General features: G+C 43.6%; 1 protein-coding gene across 1 annotated transcript; it reads right to left on the bottom strand.

The window, feature by feature from the left end:
• Positions 1-286: 286 nt before the first annotated feature.
• Positions 287-23,930, bottom strand: gart (phosphoribosylglycinamide formyltransferase). The gene is made up of 22 exons (XM_080758874.1): positions 23,821-23,930; positions 18,505-18,654; positions 17,642-17,737; positions 15,972-16,146; positions 15,008-15,119; positions 14,365-14,433; positions 13,929-14,054; positions 13,720-13,807; positions 12,287-12,372; positions 11,443-11,611; positions 10,904-11,135; positions 9,598-9,692; positions 9,199-9,308; positions 7,829-8,027; positions 6,861-7,112; positions 6,464-6,616; positions 5,346-5,552; positions 4,631-4,789; positions 3,689-3,819; positions 3,351-3,492; positions 1,771-1,886; positions 287-1,259 (listed from the first exon to the last, which is right to left on the bottom strand). The coding sequence occupies exons 2-22, from the start codon at positions 18,647-18,649 to the stop codon at positions 1,062-1,064; spliced, it is 3,060 nt and encodes a 1,019-aa protein (XP_080615000.1). The 5' UTR covers positions 18,650-18,654; positions 23,821-23,930; the 3' UTR covers positions 287-1,061.
• Positions 23,931-24,044: the final 114 nt, after the last annotated feature.

Genomic DNA, 24,044 nt, shown 5'->3' with positions numbered 1-24,044 from the left:
ATGGCTATTGAGATAGTTTTGCCGTGCGGGAGGGGCCCTGCCAACCGTGCATAGCAACCGGAGTGATTCAATGAATGAGAAAAGGCGAGGAAATGTTACAGCGATATTAAACACCATATGACTGTATGTCTTTAAATGTTTTGATGAATTGAAAATGGAGGACCATGATATAAACTAAGTCTTGGTGCTTTTTCTAGTTTTATCTGCTTAGCAGTTTCTGTATTGACCTGTACCCATTCTACAAACTGTTAATACAATAATCAATAAATCAATCATTGGAAATATATTTCCTTGGAAAAACGTTGATGCGTTCAATACTTTATTGAACTATTTTAGCACTAGTACGCATAGCAGTAAGACTAAGTGGCATATAAACTACGAATACACTCGCACCTCCATAGCATATGAGGTACTATACAGAAAATAACTTTCAATAATCGTGCATTCAATGGGTATACAATTTGTGGCTCAGCAGGTTGGCGACATAATCACGCTTTTGGCCCTTTGGCCTTACTGTTGTTTCCTTACTACCTGGTGTTTGTTTCTCCAGGTAGTAAGTGAGATTGTAATTCATTTATAATAGTAGTTTAGACAGTAAAGACATTTAATTGTAATCATTCTAACACTAACTAATGGAATGTATAGTTCTTTCAAGTAGAGATAAAACACAAGGAATGTTTAGAGGATGAAAGTATCTGTAATGGATCCACTACCAGCTTTGAAACCAGACAGCTATGCATTACAGCACAAAGTTAACCAGCGTAGGCGTGTGATAATGGGCTATGTGCCCACAGAATCGCTCCTGCTTTAAAATGGGGGGGGGGGGCGGCTCCAGACAATTGTGACTGGGGGTGCTATAGGGGTGCTGGCTATTTAGAAGGGGGGCTAATGCATCTTGGTTTACATAGAAGTCAGTCAATTGGGCTTGTTTGGACGGGGGGGCTTGGACGGGGGGCTAAGCGTCCACCAGAAGGGGCTAAAGCCGGGGCCCTGCCGTCCCCGGAGCCGTACCTGGGGGGGGATTTAGGTTGTGTGGTGGTGGGCTCTCTGTCTCTACCCTATTAGCTTAGTACGGCAGAGTTCCACACTATACGGCCGTCTTCCCCGAGCTTGACGGCGCCGCTGGCCACCAGCTCCAGCGCAGCGGGGAAGGCGCGGTGTTCGGCCTCGCGGATCCGATCCGCCAGGCTCTCCTCCGTGTCCCCCACTAGGACAGGCACCGCCTCCTGCGCGATGATGGCCCCCGCGTCAACCTCCTCCTAAACGACAAACATGAGGAGACGTTGGGAATTTAAGTTGAATGTTTTCTGTCAACATTTCATTTTGTAAACTGTGTAAAAGTTAACAAATACATAAGACATGATGGCTGGTTAGTCAGTAGGCCTTACAGTATATAATGAACAAGCGTGGTAGAAGGGTACAGTAAGTCTCCAATAGTATAAATGACTGTTTCCCAAACACAGGGTCGGGACCCTTTTGTGGGTCATGGACACATGTGTCCCTTAATTTTTATAATTCTTTAATTTCAAAACATTTTCAAAAAACATTCCCAAAAAAAGAAAAGAAAACTAAGAAAATAAATAAATTCCATAAATTAGAAAACAAATGTACTGAAAATAGACGATCTACAAGCTCACAACGCGTCACTTCACGGCGTGTTGTGAGCTTGTAGATCTGCCATTTTTACTAGTTTGGGACCCGGGGAGACATGAAACCTCTCTTTTCGGTCACAGGCTAAAGAAGGTAATGTAGGAAGCCTCTTGTACTTACAGCCACAAAGTGGACAGTGCAGCCGGTGACTCTGGACCCAGCCTGCAGAGCCTGTTTCTGGGCATTCACTCCCTTAAAGGACGGCAGCAGGGATGGGTGGATGTTCAGGATTTTACCTGTGACACACACACACACACACACACACACACACATCTGGTTAGCACACAATTTGGTTTCAGATCTTACCATCTTGAATTAAAACAAATGTTCTGATGTGCAACTACATATAGGTCAGTGATCCCACCCAGATTATTAGCCCAACCTATATGAGATCCATGACAACTGGATTCTAATGGCCATGACAGTGGCGTGTTCCAGCCACGATCGGTCGGGCAGCCGCAGCTGATTGTGGTTTACTCTAATAGTTTGTAGTTCCATGAGATGTGTTTCAGATGCATTTCAGAAGCGGCGTGAAGCGCATGTGCTCCGCTAAAACAATATGCACCTGGTTTATTTTTTCCCTTTGCATTGCAATGCGTTCCGAGCTTGATGTGGTATGTTTGCCGAATGTTTGCTGCAGACTCGGGACGTTATGTGGTTAAAACGGTGCAGATAGAGCAAGACAGCAGCATGGTAGTGTTGTAAAAACTATGACAATTTTTTTTTTCCGACTACCTTTTTTCACTGACGAAAACTAAATAAATATTAAGCTACGATGACTAAAACTAAATATACTGTAATGAATTTCGTCAACAAATAAAAACTAGACTAAAATGTTAGGGAGGGACAAATGGAGAAGTAGTCTTGCATAGCCAGACAACTATTCCGTCTGGAACTACACCTCCCGAAATCTGAGTAAGGAAGCTGGCATTTCTGTTCACAAAAATATATTTAAAAATTATCATTACCAGTACATTTATTTTCCTTTCTGCCAAGCAGCAAGCTATATATGATTTGAAAGTGCTTCTCGTAGTTTTTAAATCTATCAATGGCTTAGCTCCTTATGTTTCTGACATGCTTGACCCATACGTACCACCAAGAACCCTCATCCGACAAAGGTCTCCTCAGAGTCCTCACCATAATAAAGATTAACTATAAATCAGGTTATGGTGCTTTTAGTCAGTATGGTTCTACTCTGTGTAATTCTCTACCAATTGATCTAAGGTTTGCTGCCACATTGTCTTTGTTTAAAAGCAAACTAAAAACGATGATAAGAGCACCCCTCACTTCACACAGGTGTGATTTTTATTTTAAATATTTTTATATGTAATTGCCATCATGGAAGTGGCTCATGATTAGAGCTTTTTATTATTTTTATTATTATTATTTTTATCCCACAATTTTGTAACCCATTTTTCACCTCTGTGTCAATTATCTAATGTGATCCTCGGCTCTACACACCCTCCGCCAACCTGGGGAGAGCAACGGACTTGAACTCATGCTTCCTTCGTCCAAATCGCTCCTTTACACCTGACAGGGGGGAGTTTCCGATTATTCTGACTGTCAACAACAGTCTGGCAATGAGAGACTAGTGAAGAAGAGATCCAGTAGGACTAAAAGACAAGTGATTTAGTTTCATTCAAAAGACTATAACTAAACTCAAAATTTGCTGTCAAAATCAGACAGCAGCATGGTCTCACCATTCCACTTCTTGACAAAGGGTCCCGTGAGGATCCTCATGAATCCCGCCAGACAGACCACCTCCACCCCAAACTCCTCCAGCACGCGGTCGATGGTTTTATCGAACTCCGCTCGACTCCCGTACTGCTTGTGGTCCACCACCTGATCAGAACAAGACAAGAACTCAACTTCTGTACACTATCCCCAACTGTAATTCTAACCCGTACAGCTTGTGTTCTACCACCTTGGTCAGAACGAGACAAGAACTCCATACAGATGGCATTATCTGGAGTAAACGGGTACATCGTCATGTTGAGTATGTGTGGCACTTTTGCTCCGTACGTAGTACAGTACGTACCCGTGTCTGGATGCCGGCCAGGGAGGCTCTCTTCAGGCCCTGCACGCCCGGCCGGTTGGAGATGACCACCAGGATCTCAGCCGAGCTGGACGGACGCTTGGCCTGTTCGATCAGGGCCTGGAGGTTGGTGCCTGCATGGACACACAGTCACAATGCTACTGCCACTGCAGTACAGTGGGAGATGGGTTTCTGGACAGACATATCTGACAGAACATCTATTCCAATGATTTCAATGAAGACTGATGCAAAGTCTGACCAATACAGATTTGGAAATTGCTCACGGTGGAGGCAATATCAGACTGAAGCAATTGATTCAGATATCAGTTTGTCTTTGTCACTACAGTCGTGTTAATCAGTTTGAAATGAAAAACTGCTTGGAATGGAAGACATTTTCATTTTCGGATCTTTGTATTGTTTTTCTATAACTCGATAAACAGAATTCAATGATTTCTTTCTGAAAAATAAAATGCAGACAAATTTGTAATTTTTAACAAAACAACATATTATACCTAATTTATGCATTTATTTTATTTTCATCAGGAATGTTGCCATTTAGATCATGAATTCAATGTGACAAATAATTAGCCTAGGTGGTTGTGCAGTGTCAAAATCGTGAGTCTTCATGTTTGAGTAAATGGTCACGCCCCCCTCTTACTAGTACTACGGGATAAAGTATAGTTTTAGACCACGATGGAGGGGCGCTGTCTCAAGCGAACTTGAGCCACGAGAGACACCACCGTGGCCAATCACAGCACGTCCTTGCACAAGTGCACTGGCCAATCGTAGCGCGTCCTTACTCAAACGCGAAGAGGATTCCATAGTCTCGTCAAAATAATTAAGCCATAATTGATCATAATACTGTATGTATATTGTGATTACAATGTGTAAGGGCATCGGAGATGACATTCCTGTATTTTACAGTCGTGTCGGAATTAAACACACCTGTGCCGGAGATAAGGACGCCCACTTTGGTCCTTTTGTGTTGTTTGGTGTCACCGTCGCAACGGTGACGACCGTTCAGCGGCGCCTCTAGATCCACGCCGGGGGAGGGGCCAACGCACAGGCTGTGTTTCAGGTTACGGACCACTACAGCCTCCGCCCCTGCACAATGGTGATACGGTTAGTGACGGCAGTCATGCACTGACCAACATTAACTGGTCATAAATGAGTTACTGGTCAACAGTCACGGAACGGTGAATAGTGAAGGAGCATAGGGATATTTCATTCGCCACAGCAGCCAAATCCATATGCCCACCATTGACATCCTATATAAAAGGCAAAGATTTCAACATTTCATTATGCTTTAACCCATTCAGGCCTGACGTCGAAATATAAATAAAAAAAGTTTTCTAAATCATGACAATTTTCGGAAAGATTTGCCTTGCACATTTTAACGCTTTTTCAAAAATAGCAGACCTACAAGCTCGTATGAGCTTGTAGATTTGCTATTTTTCAATAGCTAAATTATAACAATGTATGTTACCACCAAAAGGTAGGGGTCTTTCATGATTCTGAATCCATTGCAAGCATTCGAAAAAACACTCCTAGGGCCAAAAAACGGCCATAGTCACTTGCCCAAATGAGCCGACCTCATCCCATTTGCGATGACGGTTATGGTCGTTTTACACGCAAGTGCTTTTGTCCACCACTGTCTCACCAGGCTGCTTGTATGACAGCGAGCCGACAATCCAGGCGTCCTCGTGGGCCCCATGGAGCTGCCGCAGGACCCCCTGGGCGTCGGGAGAGGCCACCACCAGCACGGCCCCCAGGCCCACGTTGAAGGTCCGACACATCTCCTCCTCGCTCAGACCGCCCTGCTTCTGGAGCCAGGAGAACACCGGAGGAATGCTCCAGCGAGACGCGTCTGCATGCATTATAGAGGACAACACAGTCAAATTACGAGGGCTTGTTTAATTCTGAGCCTCACGTAATTTTCAAATGATCGGAATCGGATTGGGAGCAAAAAAAACGTCATCGGGACATCCCTAGTATCACTATTATATCCATATCACGATAATAGATTGGATATTGTCTGTGATTTTGGATATTGTACTATTGTGATATGGCATTAGTGTTCTAAAAAAATATAAATATGGGATAGGGAGAGAAGAAAATCGGTATCAAATGATTAGCTCTTACAAATACTTTTACCATTGCCATTTTGTCCTGCGATGAAAATATTTTCGAATATAGAATAGAAAATAGAATATAAATTAGGCATATAACCTTCCTAAATGTAACAAAGATACATTCATAGCTAAGGAAGGTGCAGTGTGTGTGTGTGTGTGTGTAGTGTGTGTATATGTGTTCCAGTGTTGATTTTGGCAGCTAATTTCTATTTTAGTTTAGTCAGTCTTTGGACTGAAACTTAATTTAGTTTTAGTCACATTTTAGTCACCTGGAATGTGTTAGTCTAGTTTTAGTCGACTAAAATGTATTTTGGCGGGTCTTGATGCCGTCGTAAGAGTGTTTTTACACTTGCTGAAAATAGCCGATCTACGCGTTGTGAGCTTGTAGATCAGCTATTTTCAGCATGCAACCAAGTGTAAAATGACTGGATAAAATTATACTGGATCTCTTGTCCACTAGTCCCTTCCTAACATTTTAGTCTAGTTTTTATTTGTCGACGAAATTGTCAGTATATTTAGTCTTTATAGTTTTAGTTATCGTAGCTTAGTTTTCATTTAGTTTTTGTCAGTGAAAATAGGTAGTCGGCGAACATTTTTCGTCTTAGTTTTAGTCGACGAAAACAACACTGGTGTGTTGTGTTCTCACCTAGATCGACCGCCAGTGCCTTAGGCATCACTCGAGGGATGTTCTCGAGGAGCCCGCCTCCTGTGATGTGAGCGTAGGCTTTGACCGCTCCACTGCGTAGGACGGGCAGGAGCAGACGGCTGTAGATCTTAGTGGGAGTCAGCAGCACCTCACCTGGAAGCACAGATCAAGGTCCAATCATGGGGGAAATAATGATTCAATCACCAAGAAATTACTGCAATTTCTGAAATAACTGATCTACAAGCTTACAACATGACATGTAATCTTGTAATTCAGCCATTTCTGCTTTTCTATGTACGAACATTTTCAACATGGACACGATTATGACAAAAGTAATTGCGATTATCACAAATAATTGCCATTGGACAATTATGTAATAATTGTGACACCACTTTACCGATGGTCTGTCCCGGCTTGCCAAAGGGAGCCGGGTCGTGGAGGCCGAGGCCGGCCGTCTCCAGGACCCTGCGCACCAGACTGAAGCCGTTGCTGTGCACGCCGGACGAGGCCACGCCGATCAGCAGGTCGCCCTCGGCGATGTCGCCGAGCCGCGGCAGCATGGCGCCGCGCTCCACCGCTCCCACGCAGAACCCTGCCAGGTCGTACTCCCCCGCCGCGTACACGCCGGGCATCTCTGCCGTTTCACCGCCTGGAGACACACACACACACACACACACACAGACACAGACACACACACACACACACACACACACACACACACACACACACACACACACACACACACACACACACACACACACACACACACACACACACACACACACACACCATCTTTACCTGGTACAACATTAACCCATTGAGACCAGAGACTCTTACAAATGTCTTCTAAATCCTAACCGCTTTCTGAAAAAACTATGTTTCTACACTCAGTGGTGCTCAAACTTATATTTGGTGTCCTTGACACATGAAAAATCTGTATGTGGCCACGGGAACCCCATCTGAAAATCTGCCGTTTCAGAGACCCCCCCAGGAGCAAAGACTTGAGTTAAAACATTCACTGTGGAAGAATGTAGTTGTACTGTATACGGTATTCAAAGATTTGCACACATCTTCGAGATTTTTCAAAAATAGCTGATCTTACTGTCGTTACTTTACACTCCAAAGAGATAGATTATTGTTAAACATCTGCATTACTTAATTTACAAGACGTCCACACAATTAGAGAATGTGGAAGAAATTGCCTGTTATCTCTCCTAATGGACTTGGTACCAACATCAACACAGCATGGATGGTAGTCTTGGGTCTGAGAGGCTAAATCTGGTGGTCTGTGGCTCAAAATCCGAATACAATAATGGGCCTTGATATGATAACGGTTGAAAAACACTGATCCATCTATATACCCACCCAGCAGTGCACAGCCGGCCATCTTGCAGGCCTCGGCGATGCCCTCCACCAGGGAGGCAGCAACGTGCACGTCCAGCTTCCCGCAGGAGAAGTAGTCCAGGAAGAAGAGAGGCTCCGCCCCCTGCGCCAGCACGTCGTTAACGCACATGGCCACCAGGTCCTGACCCAGAGCTCCATGCTGCCCACACGCCTGGGCCAACTGACAGGGACGAAGAAATAATATTAGACACGCCTGGGCCAACTGACAGGGACGAAGAAATAATATTAGACACGCCTGGGCCAACTGACAGGGACGAAGAAATAATATTAGACACGCCTGGGCCAACTGAAAGGGACGAAGAAATAACATTAGACACGCCTGGGCCAACTGACAGGGACGAAGAAATAATATTAGACACGCCTGGGCCAACTGACAGGGACGAAGAAATAATATTAGACACGCCTGGGCCAACTGACAGGGACGAAGAAATGTGTTCATGTGTTTGAGGCAAATCCATCCCAGAATGCACTCTGTTCCTACCAGGAAGGAGGAGTGAAATCGCCTCATGCGCTTTTGAGCAACTTAATGCAAGTGGATGGGAGGAGAACTCGGGTGTCTTCTCTATTCATATATACTCTAAGGTCCAAGCCCACTCTATGGAGCTTGTTGTCCTTCCGGGTAAACAGGAAGGTGGGGGGCCTCCGGAAGTGGAATGACACCACACAACACAGCCCACAGCCTTTAGCTAGCAGAACAACCAGCTACTACTATTTTCTCAGCGATGCGATACAAAATCACAAATGATTTACGATCGTCGGGTGCGTGCCAGCTCGCCATGGACAGCTCTCTAACCTTTGGAGATATGGCGCTTTGAAAATATATGGAGGCTCAACGGAGCTGGATTTAGAAATCGCATCGCTGGTGGTGACGGAAGAGGGCTATTCTACCCGGAGCAATGCTAAAACGTACGGACGGCACATTCATATATGGATTAAACATATGTCTACGCTTATAAGCGTAGCTGGCATAGATAGGCCCCAATAGCCTAGCTACGTTTATAAGTGTAGATGGCAAGAAAATAATTAATTATAGCTTTGTATTTTTCCCGTAGTTTTGATTTTCTGATAGATTTAATACAAAAGAAACTATGCATGTTTTTAAGTGGGTCTTATTGCTTTATAATATAATTTTATTTCTGCCTTTATTGGAGAGAGATAGAGCACAGGGACAGTCGTGGAGTGACAAATCCACCGCCAGGCTCAGGAATTAGAACTGGGAGTGGGACACAGTGTCAGCCATTAAAGCCTAGTATGTAGTACACGGCACGCCTTAACCACTTTCCCAGAGTGACTGCTAAAATGTCCAACATTTTAAAGGCGTCGGTCCAAACCTTGAGTTTGGTGCCCACTCCGTCTGTCCCCGACACCAGAATGGGGTCCACGAAGCCTGCAGCCTTCAAGTCAAACAGCCCAGCAAAACCGCCCAGGTCTACATTACAACCTGCAATTTACATTAGACATGCAACATTTAATAGAATTTTTATTTATTCAATAAAGGCGACACACACATAGACACACACACATGCACGCGCACATGCCAAGGAATTAACTTACATTTCAAATCTCCCTTATCTGTCAATCAAATCAAATTATATTGAGAAGGCATCCATTCATATGCCAGCTTATTCCACCCGTACAAAAAGCATTTGTAATGTGCTAACTGCGTCTTTGTCAAAGTTCAGAACTGCATTGTGTTTGCATTCAATGTGAAAAACGGTTAAATCACAGACCAGCACGGGAGGTTGCCTTGGCCAGAGGTTTTATCATGTCCACCAGCCTGTTTCCCGCCGCAATGTCCACTCCACTGTCCTTATAGGTCAGGCCTCTGTTGGAGAGACAGACACAAGTACTAATCACTTAACTGTCCTTATACTGTAGTCAGACATGTAGAGATTTACAAGCACTGATCACTTCGCTGTCTATATGCTGTAGTCAGACATGTTGGAGAGATACAAGTCTGGTTCACTTCACTGTCGTTACATTCAGGCCTCTGTGAGACAGTTACAAGGATTGTTTGTTCACTCTACTGTACTTATCGGTCAAGCCTGTTAGGCCTTACCTGAGGCCAGATTCCACAAAGTCTTTCAAATCATGAGTTTTCTGAAAAGCGTATGTTTCTAGGTCAGTGGTTCTCAAACTTGTTCATGTCAAGGACCCCCAGAATGATATGCATGTAGCTGCAGAACCCATCTCAAAATATTTTGTTCCAGAGAAGCAAAGAATTGTTAAAAACGTTCGCCGTGAAAGAATATATTCAAAGATTTGAAATAAATGCAGAATAATTCAACTTAAACCAATCTTAAAGTCAGATCTGGCAGAATGTGCCTTCATATATGTAGGCCCCTTTTCCACCCGGGTTGAACCGGTTCAGTAATTTTTTCCCCACCTAATTTTGAATCAAATTAATTGGTCCAGAACCCTTCTTCTTGCCGTGCAGTGGGACCCAAAGTAGTCAGGTTGGAAGATGCAGGTGTGATATAACCATCTAATCAAAAAAATAAAAAACAACAAACTGAACCAGTTCTAGAACAAAAGTTATTTTGGTGGAAAAAGGGGCCATAGTTCATTAACACACAAACATAAGCAGTTTCGGTATTTTGCAATGTTCGTTTATTAGAAAGTTCTACATAACATAAAATTATTTCTAATAATGTTATAATGAAGTCAAACACTAATCTCGATGCCTTCATATTTCTTTTTTTAGACACATGTTCTAAGCTGGATGATCTATATGCTACGGAATGCTGAAAAAAACAACAAATCAAAAACAAAATCACACTTGTGTGAACTGAGCTGTGCAGGGTGTGTGTGTGTTGCAGTGGTCAATGGGTCTGGGTGTGTCAATAAGCTGACTGCTCAGTGTAAATGACCCGCATGCGACCACACTCATCTGCAGGGGTCAATAGGTCGTACTCTAAACAGACAGACATACAGAGATTACAGACAGACACAGGAACACACAGCCCTAAATTAGAGCGGTGTGCACCGCTCAAAAAGAACATGGGTGTGTTGTCGGTCGGGCACTAACACACACACCTGCGGCGACTCAGGTGGGCGATGGCGCGGTGGCCGATGTCGCGGCGGAACACGGCTCCCGGGAAGCCCACCGACGCCACGCCCTCATTGGCCGCCCGAAGGGCCTCCTCCAGCGACGGCCTCACTGCCGTGACCGCGAGGACCCGCCCTCCGCTGGACACCACAGCGCCGCCCTTCAGGGCCGTGCCGGCGTGGAACACCTGGGAGCCCGTCTCCTGCACCTTGGACAGACCTGAGGGACGGAAAGACGGAAAACTCATAACTTGAATTTTCATGTCAATGTATTTGACCTCCATTTCAAAATATTGTCCCCCCAGAAGCAAAGATTAGATTTTTCAAGAAGAACATATATTCAAAGATTTGCGCCACATTTTCAAGATTCTTTTTTAAAATAGCAGATCTACAAGCTCATAGCGTGGCACTCGAGCCGATACATCTGCCATTTTTCCACAGCTAAAGTTTAAAATGATGGTTAAAGCGGTTAAACCCCAATGGCGACACACACGGGTAACGTCAGTCAGTGTCTTGGCAGAACCCACCCGTGATCTCCACGCCTTTCACGTACACTCCAGGGTAGCCCTGGCTGGCCATCACCACGGTGACCGCAGAGCTGTCCCGGTGCCACACGGGGGCGCTGGAGGCCAGCCTGCCGTTGAGTGTGTCCAGCAGCACTTGGTGCAGGTCACTCTTCAACAGAGGTAGGATGACCTGTGGGCCAGAGCAACAGCACATCATCCAACACAAACATCAAGTCAGCATGCATACTAGACCACTGCTTTTTATGGGTCACGACTCGCGACTCTAGTCAAAATAAATCCCATTTTCTTTTCCTACGTACATTAAAATATATATAGCCTGATAGAGGGGAAAGGAACTGGGTTGGAATAACGTGTTCCTTCCATGCATTATGTCCAACCAGGGAAACTCCCCTGTTATTTTTTTAATTGTTTTTCAAATTTAAGAATTTTTCAAATTTAAGACATTCAATACACGGATACTTGTTGAGAGCTTGTAGATCTGCTATTTTCACTAGTGTAGGTCTCGGGGCAAACGTCTAATCTCTCTTTTGGGTCTCGACCTGAAAAGTTTGGGAACCACTAAACTCTAGACAACTAGACCCACAGGGTCTGTTACTCAAGAGAGTACAAATGGAACCAAATGGACCGGTTTCTCCCCCCCCCCCCCCTACATTGTAGACTGGGGGACTCATGGGGGACTCATAGACACCTCATTTGACATTATTATGTCAAATGAGGGCATCATTCTTGAAATTAAAACATTTAAGAATCATTGTACTAACTTTACTAATGACCAGGAAGATGTAACCAACCCATCACTGATTAACAAAGTTAAGAGCGGGAGGGTGGGCGGGCGCACACACACCTGACACTCGGGGTCTCCAAACCGACAGTTGAACTCGAGGACCTTTGGTCCCTGCTTGGTTAACATCAGGCCTGCATACAGCACACCTGTATGGGAGAGTCAGAGACAGATAAGAGAATGGTGCATTTATAAAGCTTTTACCCAAAGCGCTTTACATAGATTATGTGTGTGAATGTGTGGATGAAATGCACACATTAAAAGGGATAGTTCAGATTTTTTGAACTTAAGTTGTATGAAGTACTTGCCATTAATATAGTGGTGCAACTGTATTCATTGATTGCCCGAGTCCCGTGGTGGGAGTTCTGCTCTGGTTTTAGTGAATATTAAGTAGTTCTGGTCATTTTGTGGGGGGCACTGGGGCCACGCAGTAAAAGTAAATTAATCCACAAAACGAACGTAACTTGTATTGTTGATCTATTTCTAAAAGATTAGCACGACTTTCGTTCAACTTTGACCCCTCCATCACATATTTTTTGGGCGTAGTGATATGGACACAAAAAACATGGTTCTGTGTGATAGAGGGGTAAAAAAAGAACCCCCCCACAAAATGACCGGAACTACTTGATATTTCACCAAAACCAGAGAAGAACTCCCACCACGGGACTCTGGCAATCAATTAATACAGTTGCAACCACTATATTAATGGCAAGTATTTCATACAACTTAAGTTTAAAAAAATCTGAACTATCCCTTTAATACACCGAAAGCATGCAAGGCACCGACCTGCACATCGGGAGCAATTAGAGGTTCAGCGTCTTGCTCAAGGACACTTCAACACCTCACAACTCTGGGGGAGCCCGGGATCGAACTGGGCACCTATCTGGGCTGCTCTACCGGCCACTCTACCCCTGAGCCATCCCCGGCATTGGCTGTCCCATCACCACGCAAAAAGGGTTTATAAAAATAATATATATAGATAAATAAATTAAGCAAATAATAATCAATGCCTACTTGTTATTATAGTCGCAAAGTAGCAAAAAAAAAAGAGAAAAAAATGCATCACAAGGCAACACGTTGAGAGCTTGTAGATCGGCAATTGTATTAAATAGGGCATTAGTAGTTGCTTTTCCGTTCCTTTTTGGTGTGTGCCAATAAAGAGATGGAAATGTGAGTACGTTGTTCGCCATTTATTACATTTTTGGATGTGCTACCCTTTTGGATTTTTTTTTATTCAATTATTTGTATAGTCAATTCATTCGTTGGCATGTAAAATAATACTAATGACAAAAAAGCAGGCTTCTGGATTATTTGATCAATTGAAAAAGTAATGGATAGAATTGCAAAGAAGATAATTGATAGTTGCAGCCCTAGTCCCTACTCCTCAGTGTCAACAATATACACAGGACAAGCAGAGAAAAGGTCACACATCTGAGTGCAGTCATAAATACAGAAATGTGTGTGTGTGTGTGTGTGCGCACGAGAGATCTTCTTACCCACATAAGGGACTCCCTCCGCCTTCATCCCGTCGACGGTCCTCTGCAGAACCGTCTCAGTGATCTGCTGTAGCAGCTCCTCGCTAACCTGGACGGAGATGATGGCAGAGAGATCACATTGGCCCACACGAAGACAAGAACTGGCATTTAGATTCACAGGTGACTTTGCGTACCGAGATACGTGTTTGAATCTAAAGGTGCATATGTACCTGAGGTGTAGGGCAGTAGGCCCCCATGCCTCCCGTGTTTGGCCCCATGTCACCGTCCTGCAGTCGTTTGTGATCCTGGGCCGGGGGCATCGCAGAGACGCTGTCACCGTCGCTGAAGCACAAACACTACAGTACAGGCAAGACAATGGAATTAACAGCTTTTCATATAAATAGTTTTTTTTCACTTACTTCGTCTTTTTAATAAAAATAAATACATATACAAACAAACAAAGAAATGAAAAAGGGGGTTAAAAATAAAGTAAAAGTAAAAAAATTAATTAAGACAATGTAACTTTAACAGCTTTGTGATCCAGGGGTCTACATTTTTGGCAATAGCCAGCTTTATTTTAGAGACGGATGTAAATGTAGCCCCCATTTTAAGTCATAATTATGATGTAATAAGATGACAACAAACTTTGGAAAAGGCTTTACTCACAGATACTTCCTCTCCTTCCAGAAGTTCCTCGACAACTATAGTCTCCCCCGCCGAACCAAAGGCTTTGTCCTGTGACAAAATACAATGCGATAAAGATTAAAGACACAATCTCCCAAAAGTCCCTGTGTCATTTCTTGAACGTCTAATTTAACTGTTCATGGGTATATAATTCGAATGAAGTATCCTAAACACAAGTTTCCACTATAAAGCAACTAAACTTCTTGTTCATGACTATATATATGTGTGAGTGCATGGGACCCAAATGGAAACAAGACTGCAAGGACTTTCTTCGGAAATCCTTTTGGACCAAAATGCCTGACTGTACCTTGTGCCGTTTGAATTTTTCTTTTGTCTAGTAAAATATTCAATCAATCAAACTCTGAAGCTAAAGAATAGCATTTACCCCATCTACTGTACATGCATGTAGAGAGCATGTGGTTTAAAACATTTTCTACAAGCATTTCAAATGTGTGTTCTACTCAAATAGTGTCTATAATGGTCAAATAGAAGGCTATATTGAGTCAGGGCTCGATATGTACCCTCCTTTCCGTAGCACTGGTGCTCTAAACAAAGAAAAAAACGAACTGCACCGGTTCAACCCCGGTGGAAAAGGGGCCTGTCTCAACACACACAGTTCCAGTACCTTCATGATGTCCAGAACAGCCCGACAGGCCTCGTCCTGGTCTTTGGCCACAATGACTCCCTTCCCTGCTGCCAGACCACTGGCCTTCACCACTAGCGCTGGGAAGCTGGCCCTGGGAACAACAGACAGAACTTCACTTCAAGGGAAAGGCTCGCTCGACTCAAGGAGAGTCTGTAAGAGTTCAGGAGTATGCTGGGTGCAGATTCAGAAAATACGTAGAAAGGAATATAAAATCTGCACTCAGTAATAGTGTTAGGAGTCTTGTTTAATAATGATTAGAAGATCCGCAGGAGGAGCCAAATCAAACAAGACTTTTAAGTAAACAATTACTGAGAGTGCGAACAACAGACACAGTCAAACATACAGTATGCATCTGCGATCGTTCCGTTTAGAAAAATCTAAACATCTGAAGTATTCGGACATATTTTCTCCACTTTTTCAAAGCATTTTATTCAGCACTAAAACAAAAATAAATGTTGTGTCTTGGAGTAGGGAGTGAAGTCATCTATTCTACAGAACTAGACAGGTATTCCCTTCTCCATAAGAGAATCTCTGATGATGTCATATTGATTAATATCAGTGTGGAACTCCAAAGACCGATCAACGGTTTCACCGGGACAGGTGAAACAAAATGAGAAATTGTAAAAAGATATTTGGAGATTGACTTTGTCTTGCACAAAAAAATATGATGCTTATTATCGGTGTAGTGGTTTGAGAGATTAGCCACAGACACACAGACGGACAGGGGTGAGAACATTAGTCTCTGCCAGTATCATCGCTGCCTTCGAGTCTAGCAGAGACAACTAGGTCGACACATTCTGCAATAAAGCAATGACCGCAATCTATCTTTCTCATCCAGGCCATGTGTCACAATATGAACAAATATGTAACGGCTCAAATCAATACCGCACAGTTGATATATGATGTACAATTAAAATTCGAATATAATTGCTATTCGACTGACGTGCGTATGTAGTCGCAAGCCTCCTGGGGGTCTGTGAAGGAGCCCCAGCTAGCTGTGGGTATGTTGTGGCGATCCATGAATGCCTTGGAGAAGCTCTTGCTAGCCTCCAACTGGGCTGCCTTGGCAGAGGGGCCAAAACATGGAACCCCAGCAGCTGTCAGGTCATCTACAATGCCTGAGAGAGGTAGAGGGAGAGATACAGCAGAAAGGAGAGACATCTCAATTGTCAAGTGTAATGTATGCAAAGACACGCACACCTGGAAGCCACAGGACCGTAACCATCTCTTCGCCAAAACTAGCCGATTTAGCCGATTTACCGAATTCAGTTAAATAAAATGAAAGAAAATAACAGGCAATGTAAATGTTCCACATACAATACAAAATAAAAAAGACACATTTTTGCTTCTTCTGTAGAGGGTATGTGCGGGAAATCATCATACCTGGAAGTTACACCCGGAACGCTTACTGAGTGGCAAAAAACGACTTTCTGGCCTTGACAACCCTAACATCCAAACAGAAAAGTCCTATCTGATTGCATTAACATTAAACGACATTAAACTCACTTTGCCACTCACTATCACACATTGAACTAGGAAATGATTATCCATGCATTTGTCTCTTCACGCCTGGATTATTGTAACTCACTTTTCACTTGCCTCAAGAAAAAACCATGGACCGCCTCCAACTAATTCAGAATGCTGGGGCCAGATTATAACTACGTCCAGCAGATAGTGTTGGCCTTCTTGCACTGGTTTCCTTTTCATTCATTTCAGGGTCCAGTTTAAGGTCCTACAGCTCACTTTTAGAGCTTTGCACGGTCAGGGCCAGACAGTGTGCTTTCTGGTCTAGAGGGGTGGACGCGCATGGAGCAAGCATTGGAGAATATTGGTTCACAGATCATCTTTTCTATTTGAACGAGCGTTTGTTGATGGTTCGTGATTTTATTTCCGATGTTTGCATTAATGTCTTGTTGAATTATACAACATTTCTATCTGCTTTATTCCCTGTTGTTTGTTTAGTTTTTTCTCACTGTATGTAAAGACTCTTTGAGAGCAGTTATGAAGGAGGCTAGGGATTCACATGGTAGGGCGTTCCACATTTTAGTGGCATAGGAGCTAAATTAATTTAACTCCTTGTTTGAGACTGGGTTGAACATGGTTTGTTGAACTCCCTCTGGTGTTGTGATCATGGACTGTGTTGACATTAAGGAAATATTTTGACAGGTTGACTGGTGACCACCAACTCGGCATATGATTAGCACGGCTTGGGTGCGTCAAGTCATGCTGAGTACTGGGAGCTGATGGTAGGTGTGGTTCTCCACCTCAGCAATCCATCTCCCAGAGGTCTAGAGCATTGTAACGGGGACAGACTCCCACGTATTACCGGCTGATACCGACAATAAGCCACTCCCGACCTACTGTTCTTCTTGACAGCTACATGGGTATCTTAGTGGTGTAGCGAATCTTGTAGACAACAATAGATGTATAGTAGATGTTAAATGGAAGGGAAAAACGATATCTGACTATTTCAATCAACACCAGCTCCCTTCACCCCACGGATATTGAGCCTAATCCAACCCATCTCACAACTCCGCCGTGGGTATTGTACTCTGCTCTTCTACGCTCCTGAAAAGAAAACTTTTATACATTAGGGATCATAAGGAAACTCACCTTCTGCCAGTGGCACCTCCGGTCCAACCACAACCAGACCCACCTTGTGGTCCTTGCAGAACTGGGCCAGGATGGAGTGGTTACTGATTGACACCTCTGGATGGGACGGACAAAATACAGCAGATGGATTACCCGAATTAAAGACCTTACACACTCACCGGGCGTTTTTTTGTTTTGTTTGCATGTAAAGTGTCATTCGGAACCAGGTTGGTTTGTCTCACTCTGAGCTTCCGCACCACGAATAATAATAAAAAAGGCAGAAAGTTAGAAACCTGTATGAGTGAGGCATCAACTACACAAATAATCTTTAAGCTAATTATTCCACTGTGAATATTTCCCATTTTTGTACAGTTTAGTTTGTCACGCCCCAAGGTGTAAAGACCTGTAAACCGACATTTAAAGTGCAGACATTCTTAGTCCACCCGCTTGGAATGTTATCGAGCACAGTAGGTTACGGTATGTATCAAGACCACGCAATGGAGCCAGTGGGCTCTACTGGAGCCGACTGGCTGCCATTAGGAAACACTACCGCCGAAGAGAATACATTGTGAAACCGACTTACGTGGTCAGTTAAGACTGATGAGGTTACGGGACTTACGTGGCCGGTGGACAACGCGACCAACGTCTTGGACGTCGTCGCGTTTCCTAATTACAGCCAGTAGGCTCCATTGCATCGTCTTGATAAGTAAGTTGTAACCTACTGGTTGATATCGATTGATATTCATTTTTTCCCATTCGAATCCGCTACATAGTCATCCCCAACAGTGAAAAGCCAATGTAACTTAAGGCAACAACATGCCAATTCTGTAGCACTTCATATATCCCCGCCCATCTCCAGTGGTTAAAAACATACGTGCGCTTACCAGAGTTGCGGATCTTGCCGCAGTTGGCCGTGCCCGCGTTCCCAGGCGCCACCAGGACCTGCTGGACGTGCGCTGACTGGGCCAGCTTCCACGCCAGGGTGTGTTCCCGCCCACCGCTGCCAATCACCAGCACTCGTTCCGCCATGGCGCCTTAAGAGACGAATGGAGAGAATCAAATTATTTTTTTATTGGCAGTTACACTTTGCACAGTGAGGTGCCTCACTGCTCCATTTTTCTAATCTCCTCACAACACAGGCACATAGAATTTCATTATTTCTTATTTTGTTTTATTCAGCATAGAAGGGGATTTTAGGCAGGGAAAAATACAGTACATAAAAACAAGACAGGATTTTGTCAAATAAATATCAGTAAAATGAGGTAAAGGAGTTACATTAATGCAGACAGTTACATACAAACTTTGACACCTTCTCATTTCTCTGTACAGGTATTTGTAAAAAAAACAATAGCCACAGAAAAAGGGGAAAGAAGGTCAGTGGTGTCATGCTTGTAGCACGCAATACCACGCCGTGGTACCTAGAACACATCCCCAATCCCAATGTCTGTTGGGCAGCCCAGTCAATTCAATTCAAAGGAGCTTTATTGGCATGAGAAAACACATTGCCAAAGCAAGTTTCAAAATACAATAATAATAACAGTTGAAATGGCCAATAAAGCTCATTTGAATTGAATTGACTGGGCTGCCCAACAGACATCCCCAATCCCAATGTCTGTTGCCCAGTCAATTCAATTCAAAGGAGCTTCATTGGCATGAGAAAACACATTGCCAAAGCAAGTTTCAAAATACAATAATAATAACAGTTGAAAAGGCCAATAAAGCTCATTTGAATTGAATTGACTGGGCTGCCCAACAGACATTGGGATTGGGGATGCGTCAGTCGTGGAGAGGAGGATCGGGGTTAAACTGGACTCCATGCTGGCTAATCCCTCCCACCCCTTCTATGTTGTGCTGCGGGATAGGAAGAGCATTTTCAGCCGTAGGCTCACACTCCCCCCCCGAGGATGCAGACGGAACGATACAGACTTTCTTTTATGCCAACTGCTATCAGACTATACAATGCGAATGCATAAGAACTGCCTCCCCCCAAATGGCATATGGTCCTTGGTGGTCCTGGTCTTGTGTGATTATGTCCATTTGTGTCTGTTTTGTGTTCTTCTGTCTGTCCAGTAGTTTTAGATTTTATGCGTCACATTATGCTGTTGTAACACTTCAATTTCCCCTCAGGGATTAATAAAGTATATCTCATCTCATCTCATATATACAGTTGGAGGGGGGGGGTACAGCATTCTTGTAAACAGAGCTATGTCACATTGCATCGTCATATACATGTTATACAGGGTATAAAGCTATTTTGAAACATAGTCAACGGAGCTCTTGCCCAGCTAGGCTGCTGAAAGGAGGTGGTGAGGGGTGAGGGAAAAAAAAGCTGCTCCTCCGACAACAATAGATCATAGCTGCCACATTCGCACCTTTACCAAGCTACAAAAGCTGCAGACGCAACTCTTATCATTATCAATGGTCCACCTGTTAAGTACCTGATGTAGGCTGCTAGTCTGTAGGCACATGCCGTGTGTGTTGACACATCGGAACAGTAGTTGTTACTGTTTTTTACGGTCGTTTGAATTAATTTGTCACGAGTTGACTCTCATACACTCAACTATAGCCTTTCTGTGCACATGTAGGCGCATGTGCGTGACGTCATTAAATTGACGCGGTACCGAAAAAACAGCCAGGGACCCAGCCGGGACACGCATTGCTGAGCATTGGAGTGGCTGCACCACTCAAAAACCACCATTACACCACTGAAGGGAGGGAAGACGAGAGTAAACAAGTGTGAATGATAACAATAAAAACTGATGCTGTAGGAGACGGGAAAAGATGGGAAATTAATGAGTAAAAACATTTGCATTTGAAGAAGATAGAAACATAGAATTTCTGCATGAATGCCAGCATGGACTGATTGTCCCAGCCAGTGCACCACTGCACAGCCACTGCCAGTGATTGAATGATAAAATATATTCTGTTTAATTGTTCCGCTGAAGAACCCTTTATGGAGTAACTCTGGGCAGAGAGGCCTTTGCTGGCCAGAGAGAACTAATAGCTTTTCATTCATCTTTTAAATTGGATTAATGTTTATTTAATTGTATGTCAAAATTGACCTATAAGAATAAAGGAATCTGCCTGGTTGTGAGAAATAATTGCTGACCTTTGTGTTCTGCAGCTTTAAATTATCTTGTAATGCCACACTAACAAGTCAACTAGAAAAATAAAAGCTTTGTGTGGTCAACAATTAACTGGCATGGTCACCAGGCCAATGAACTACTACTAGGAGTCATTTGCATGACAGAACAAAGACATTATGCAGTTGATATAGACAGCAGCCTTGGCCGCAGACAATTGCCAGCAGTGCCAGCACATGACTTGAAACCACGCAGCTGGATATGTTTTTAAAGATACTCCAGGGTGGCTTACGGTGAACCACATACAATGTATTACACACTCTCTCTCTCTCTCTCTCTCTCTCTCTCGCAAAAGACACAATAATTATGTAGCTCAACTAATACTACTGCAACATCAACACAACTTTCGTTCATTTCAAGGAATTCAAGTTCAAAGTGCACAACAAGCCACTCAAGAGAAATGTAAAGACAAGACAAGAGAAGAGACTGTGCATGCCATGTAGTATGTTTGCATCTTTTCCCTCAATTAGTGCACCTTAAAGGGATAGTTCAGATTGTTTTAACTTAAAGCTGTATGAAATACTTGCCAATAATATTGTGGTTGCAACTGTGTTCATTAATTGCCCGAGTCCCGTGGTGGGAGTTCTGCTCTGGTTTTGGTGAAGTAATTCCGGTCATTTTGTGGGGGGCACAGGGGGCCACGCAGTAAAGGTAAAATAATCCACAAAACTAACGTAATTTGTCCTGTTGACCTATTTCTAAAATATCAGTGCAACTTTCGTTAATTCTTTACCTCTCTATCATACGGAACTGTTTTTGTGTCCATATCACTACACCCAAAAAACAATACAAATGACATTAGTTTTGTGAACTACTTAATATTGACCAAAACCAGAGCAGAACTCCCACTACGGGACTCGGGGAATCAATATATAATACAACTAATATATTAATGGCAAGTATTTCATACAGCTTAAGTTAAAAAAAATCTGAACTATCCCTTTAATATGCAAGTTATGAACACCCAGAAAATATTAGAAGAAAACTGAACTGAGTAGATAATTGGAATATAACATCCTATAAGAATCTCTGGGATATATCAAATTGGTTTCTTGTCTGGGTTTTCAAGCCTATGGTATAGAACACAAATCCACATAATTGTCTGGATTTGAGGCATTGCAATGTACAACAGTGACTTAGCCTAATGGAATCTGAATCACATTATTTGAAGAGACATGGTGCTGCGCTGATATATATCCAAGTATTAGGACAATAGAATGTAACAAATATAGATAGCCAATAGCCATATAGATTCATATTCGTGTGGCATCATCTTATAACCCATGTTCCAGAAAAAAGCATTGAAGTCTGGGCTAGTACTGTATATTATTGCGACAGCAAGTCGCATTTACTATGAAATCGTCAGTCACTCATTATCTGACCTCAAACCCCAAATCCATATATGGATATGTCAGAACCTGTTCTGTTCCCCGTCCATCCTTCCTCTTCGATGTCTCCCTAGACTCGACTGATACCTGTCCATTCAAACTCTAGACTGGTCTGCCCCAAAGTTATTAGTGCAGCCGTGCCTGGCAGCCGGCGAAAACTAGAGTTCTCAACAGGCCCAAAAATTAGGCCCAAATTGGGGCCCTCATCAAACCCTGTAAACTCGAGAATGTATCCGCTAGACCGCTACCACCCTTAGATCTCCATATATGGAGCTGACCTGTTCAGACATTCCAAATATTGATCTGACCTCATCAATTGTAGTGGGCATTACATAGCAGCCAGGACAATCAATTTACAAAGTCTTCTTAGGTATTATTGGATATGTTATGGCAACACATTCAATGACACTTTTGTTTCTATTAGATTTTAGCACGTGGAGGTTGTCCATTATTGAGGGCAGTCAGAAAAACATATCCTACATGAATCCCCACCTTAATGTGAGTCAACAACGCAAAGCCCCCGCCCCCCCATATGACTAAACTAGGAGATAGCAAACAAAAAGGGGTCAGAGTTTCAACAATGATCACTTGGACTGACCTCGAAATAAGCTCCCGTCTGTCTGTCTGTCTGCTACTACAACTGTGATGTTTGCAACACCATCATTGGATGTGTTACTTTAGTCAGGAGAATAGCCTATAGCCTACAATGGACTCAGGGCTGCCAACACTCATGGGTCCGGCTGCAGGAGTCTCCTGCATGGCTGCATCTTAACCACATCTCCTGCATTGCCATTCACCAGAATACAGGAACTTTTGCTGAAACTGTATACCATAATTTTCCAATGCTAGTAAAGCACGCCTGATAAAAGTATCAAACTCCCCAAAATACACCAGAACACAGGAAATTACATCTACTCTGTTAAAAGGTTTCTGGGGGAGGACTAGCCCTGGTCCAGTAGAGCAGGGGTTCTCAACCTGGGGGTCCCTACATTTGTATTCGGGGTGGGGTGGGGTCAGGTGGAAGGGGTGTCGCGAGACACGGCCAAACTTCCAAAGCATTTCCGGGGGTCCCCAACCAAAAACGTTGAGAACTGTAGAAGATAACTCGCTAACGCACTGGACCAGGGAGGACCCTCCCAGACCTCTCTGAGGGGGCCTTGGAGAGTCCTCCCAGTCCCCACCCTCCCAAAAAAATCTTACAGTCTAATGTTGCCTGCAGTCCTGACATGGACTCCAAGATAAGGAATGCGTGTGTTGCATGAAAGCGCGTGTTCTGCAATTAGCTCACTGACTGGCTTTGATTCATTGGAATCACTCCTCATGTGACTCACGTGTCCACTGAAAACAATCATTTAAAACACTTTTCAAAATGTCAATTTTCAGTTGAATATATATATATATATGCCAAAGAAATTATAGCTCATAAAGTATTGTGTTGGGGTGTTGCATAAATAAACGCATCCATGCATCATCACCACACAGCAATGGGTCGCATGCTCACAACTCAGAAACACACTCTTCGAACTCCCTCATGCTACAGACTTGAGGATGCTGACAAAAGTTATGTGCACTGCTAATGTGTTAGCTCAGTAGTTCCAACTAAGTGCATTCATAGAAAAGTAATGTCTGCGGTCCAGAGAGCAGACCCATATCTTCGGGCCAAACTCACCTATATTATGAGTGAATGTGGATGTTTAGTAGTCCGTCTTGTGCTGCAGGTCAGTCGATCGGTCAGACAAACAGCTGGGCGAGTGAGTACTCTACTCTACTGCATCTTCTTCCCCACTAGACATCCCATAGCTTGGAGGGGCAGTCGCGCTGTGATTTGCTAGTGGTTGTCAGGCAACCACATACATTATTACAGCGGCAGCGAAACATGCCGCACATTTTATT

This window comes from Protomyctophum bolini, assembly GCF_963924005.1.
Source record: "Protomyctophum bolini genome assembly, chromosome: 24".
Classification (NCBI taxonomy): Eukaryota; Metazoa; Chordata; class Actinopteri; order Myctophiformes; family Myctophidae; genus Protomyctophum; species Protomyctophum bolini.
The sequence above is the reverse complement of the archived record's forward strand: the minus strand, read 5'-3'. Positions and strand labels throughout refer to the sequence as shown.

What these genes read in the sequence shown, in the direction of transcription:
- gart (XM_080758874.1), bottom strand. Translation starts at nt 18,649, where the DNA reads ATGGCGGAACGAGTGCTGGTGATTGGCAGCGGTGGGCGGGAACACACC. An exon ending in CGGCAAGATCCGCAACTCTG is followed by an intron (nt 17,738 to 18,504) that starts GTAAGCGCACGT and finishes CGTCCCATCCAG; the next exon opens with AGGTGTCAATCAGTAACCAC. An exon ending in GAAAGGCGTGGAGATCACGG is followed by an intron (nt 11,136 to 11,442) that starts GTGGGTTCTGCC and finishes TCCGTCCCTCAG; the next exon opens with GTCTGTCCAAGGTGCAGGAG.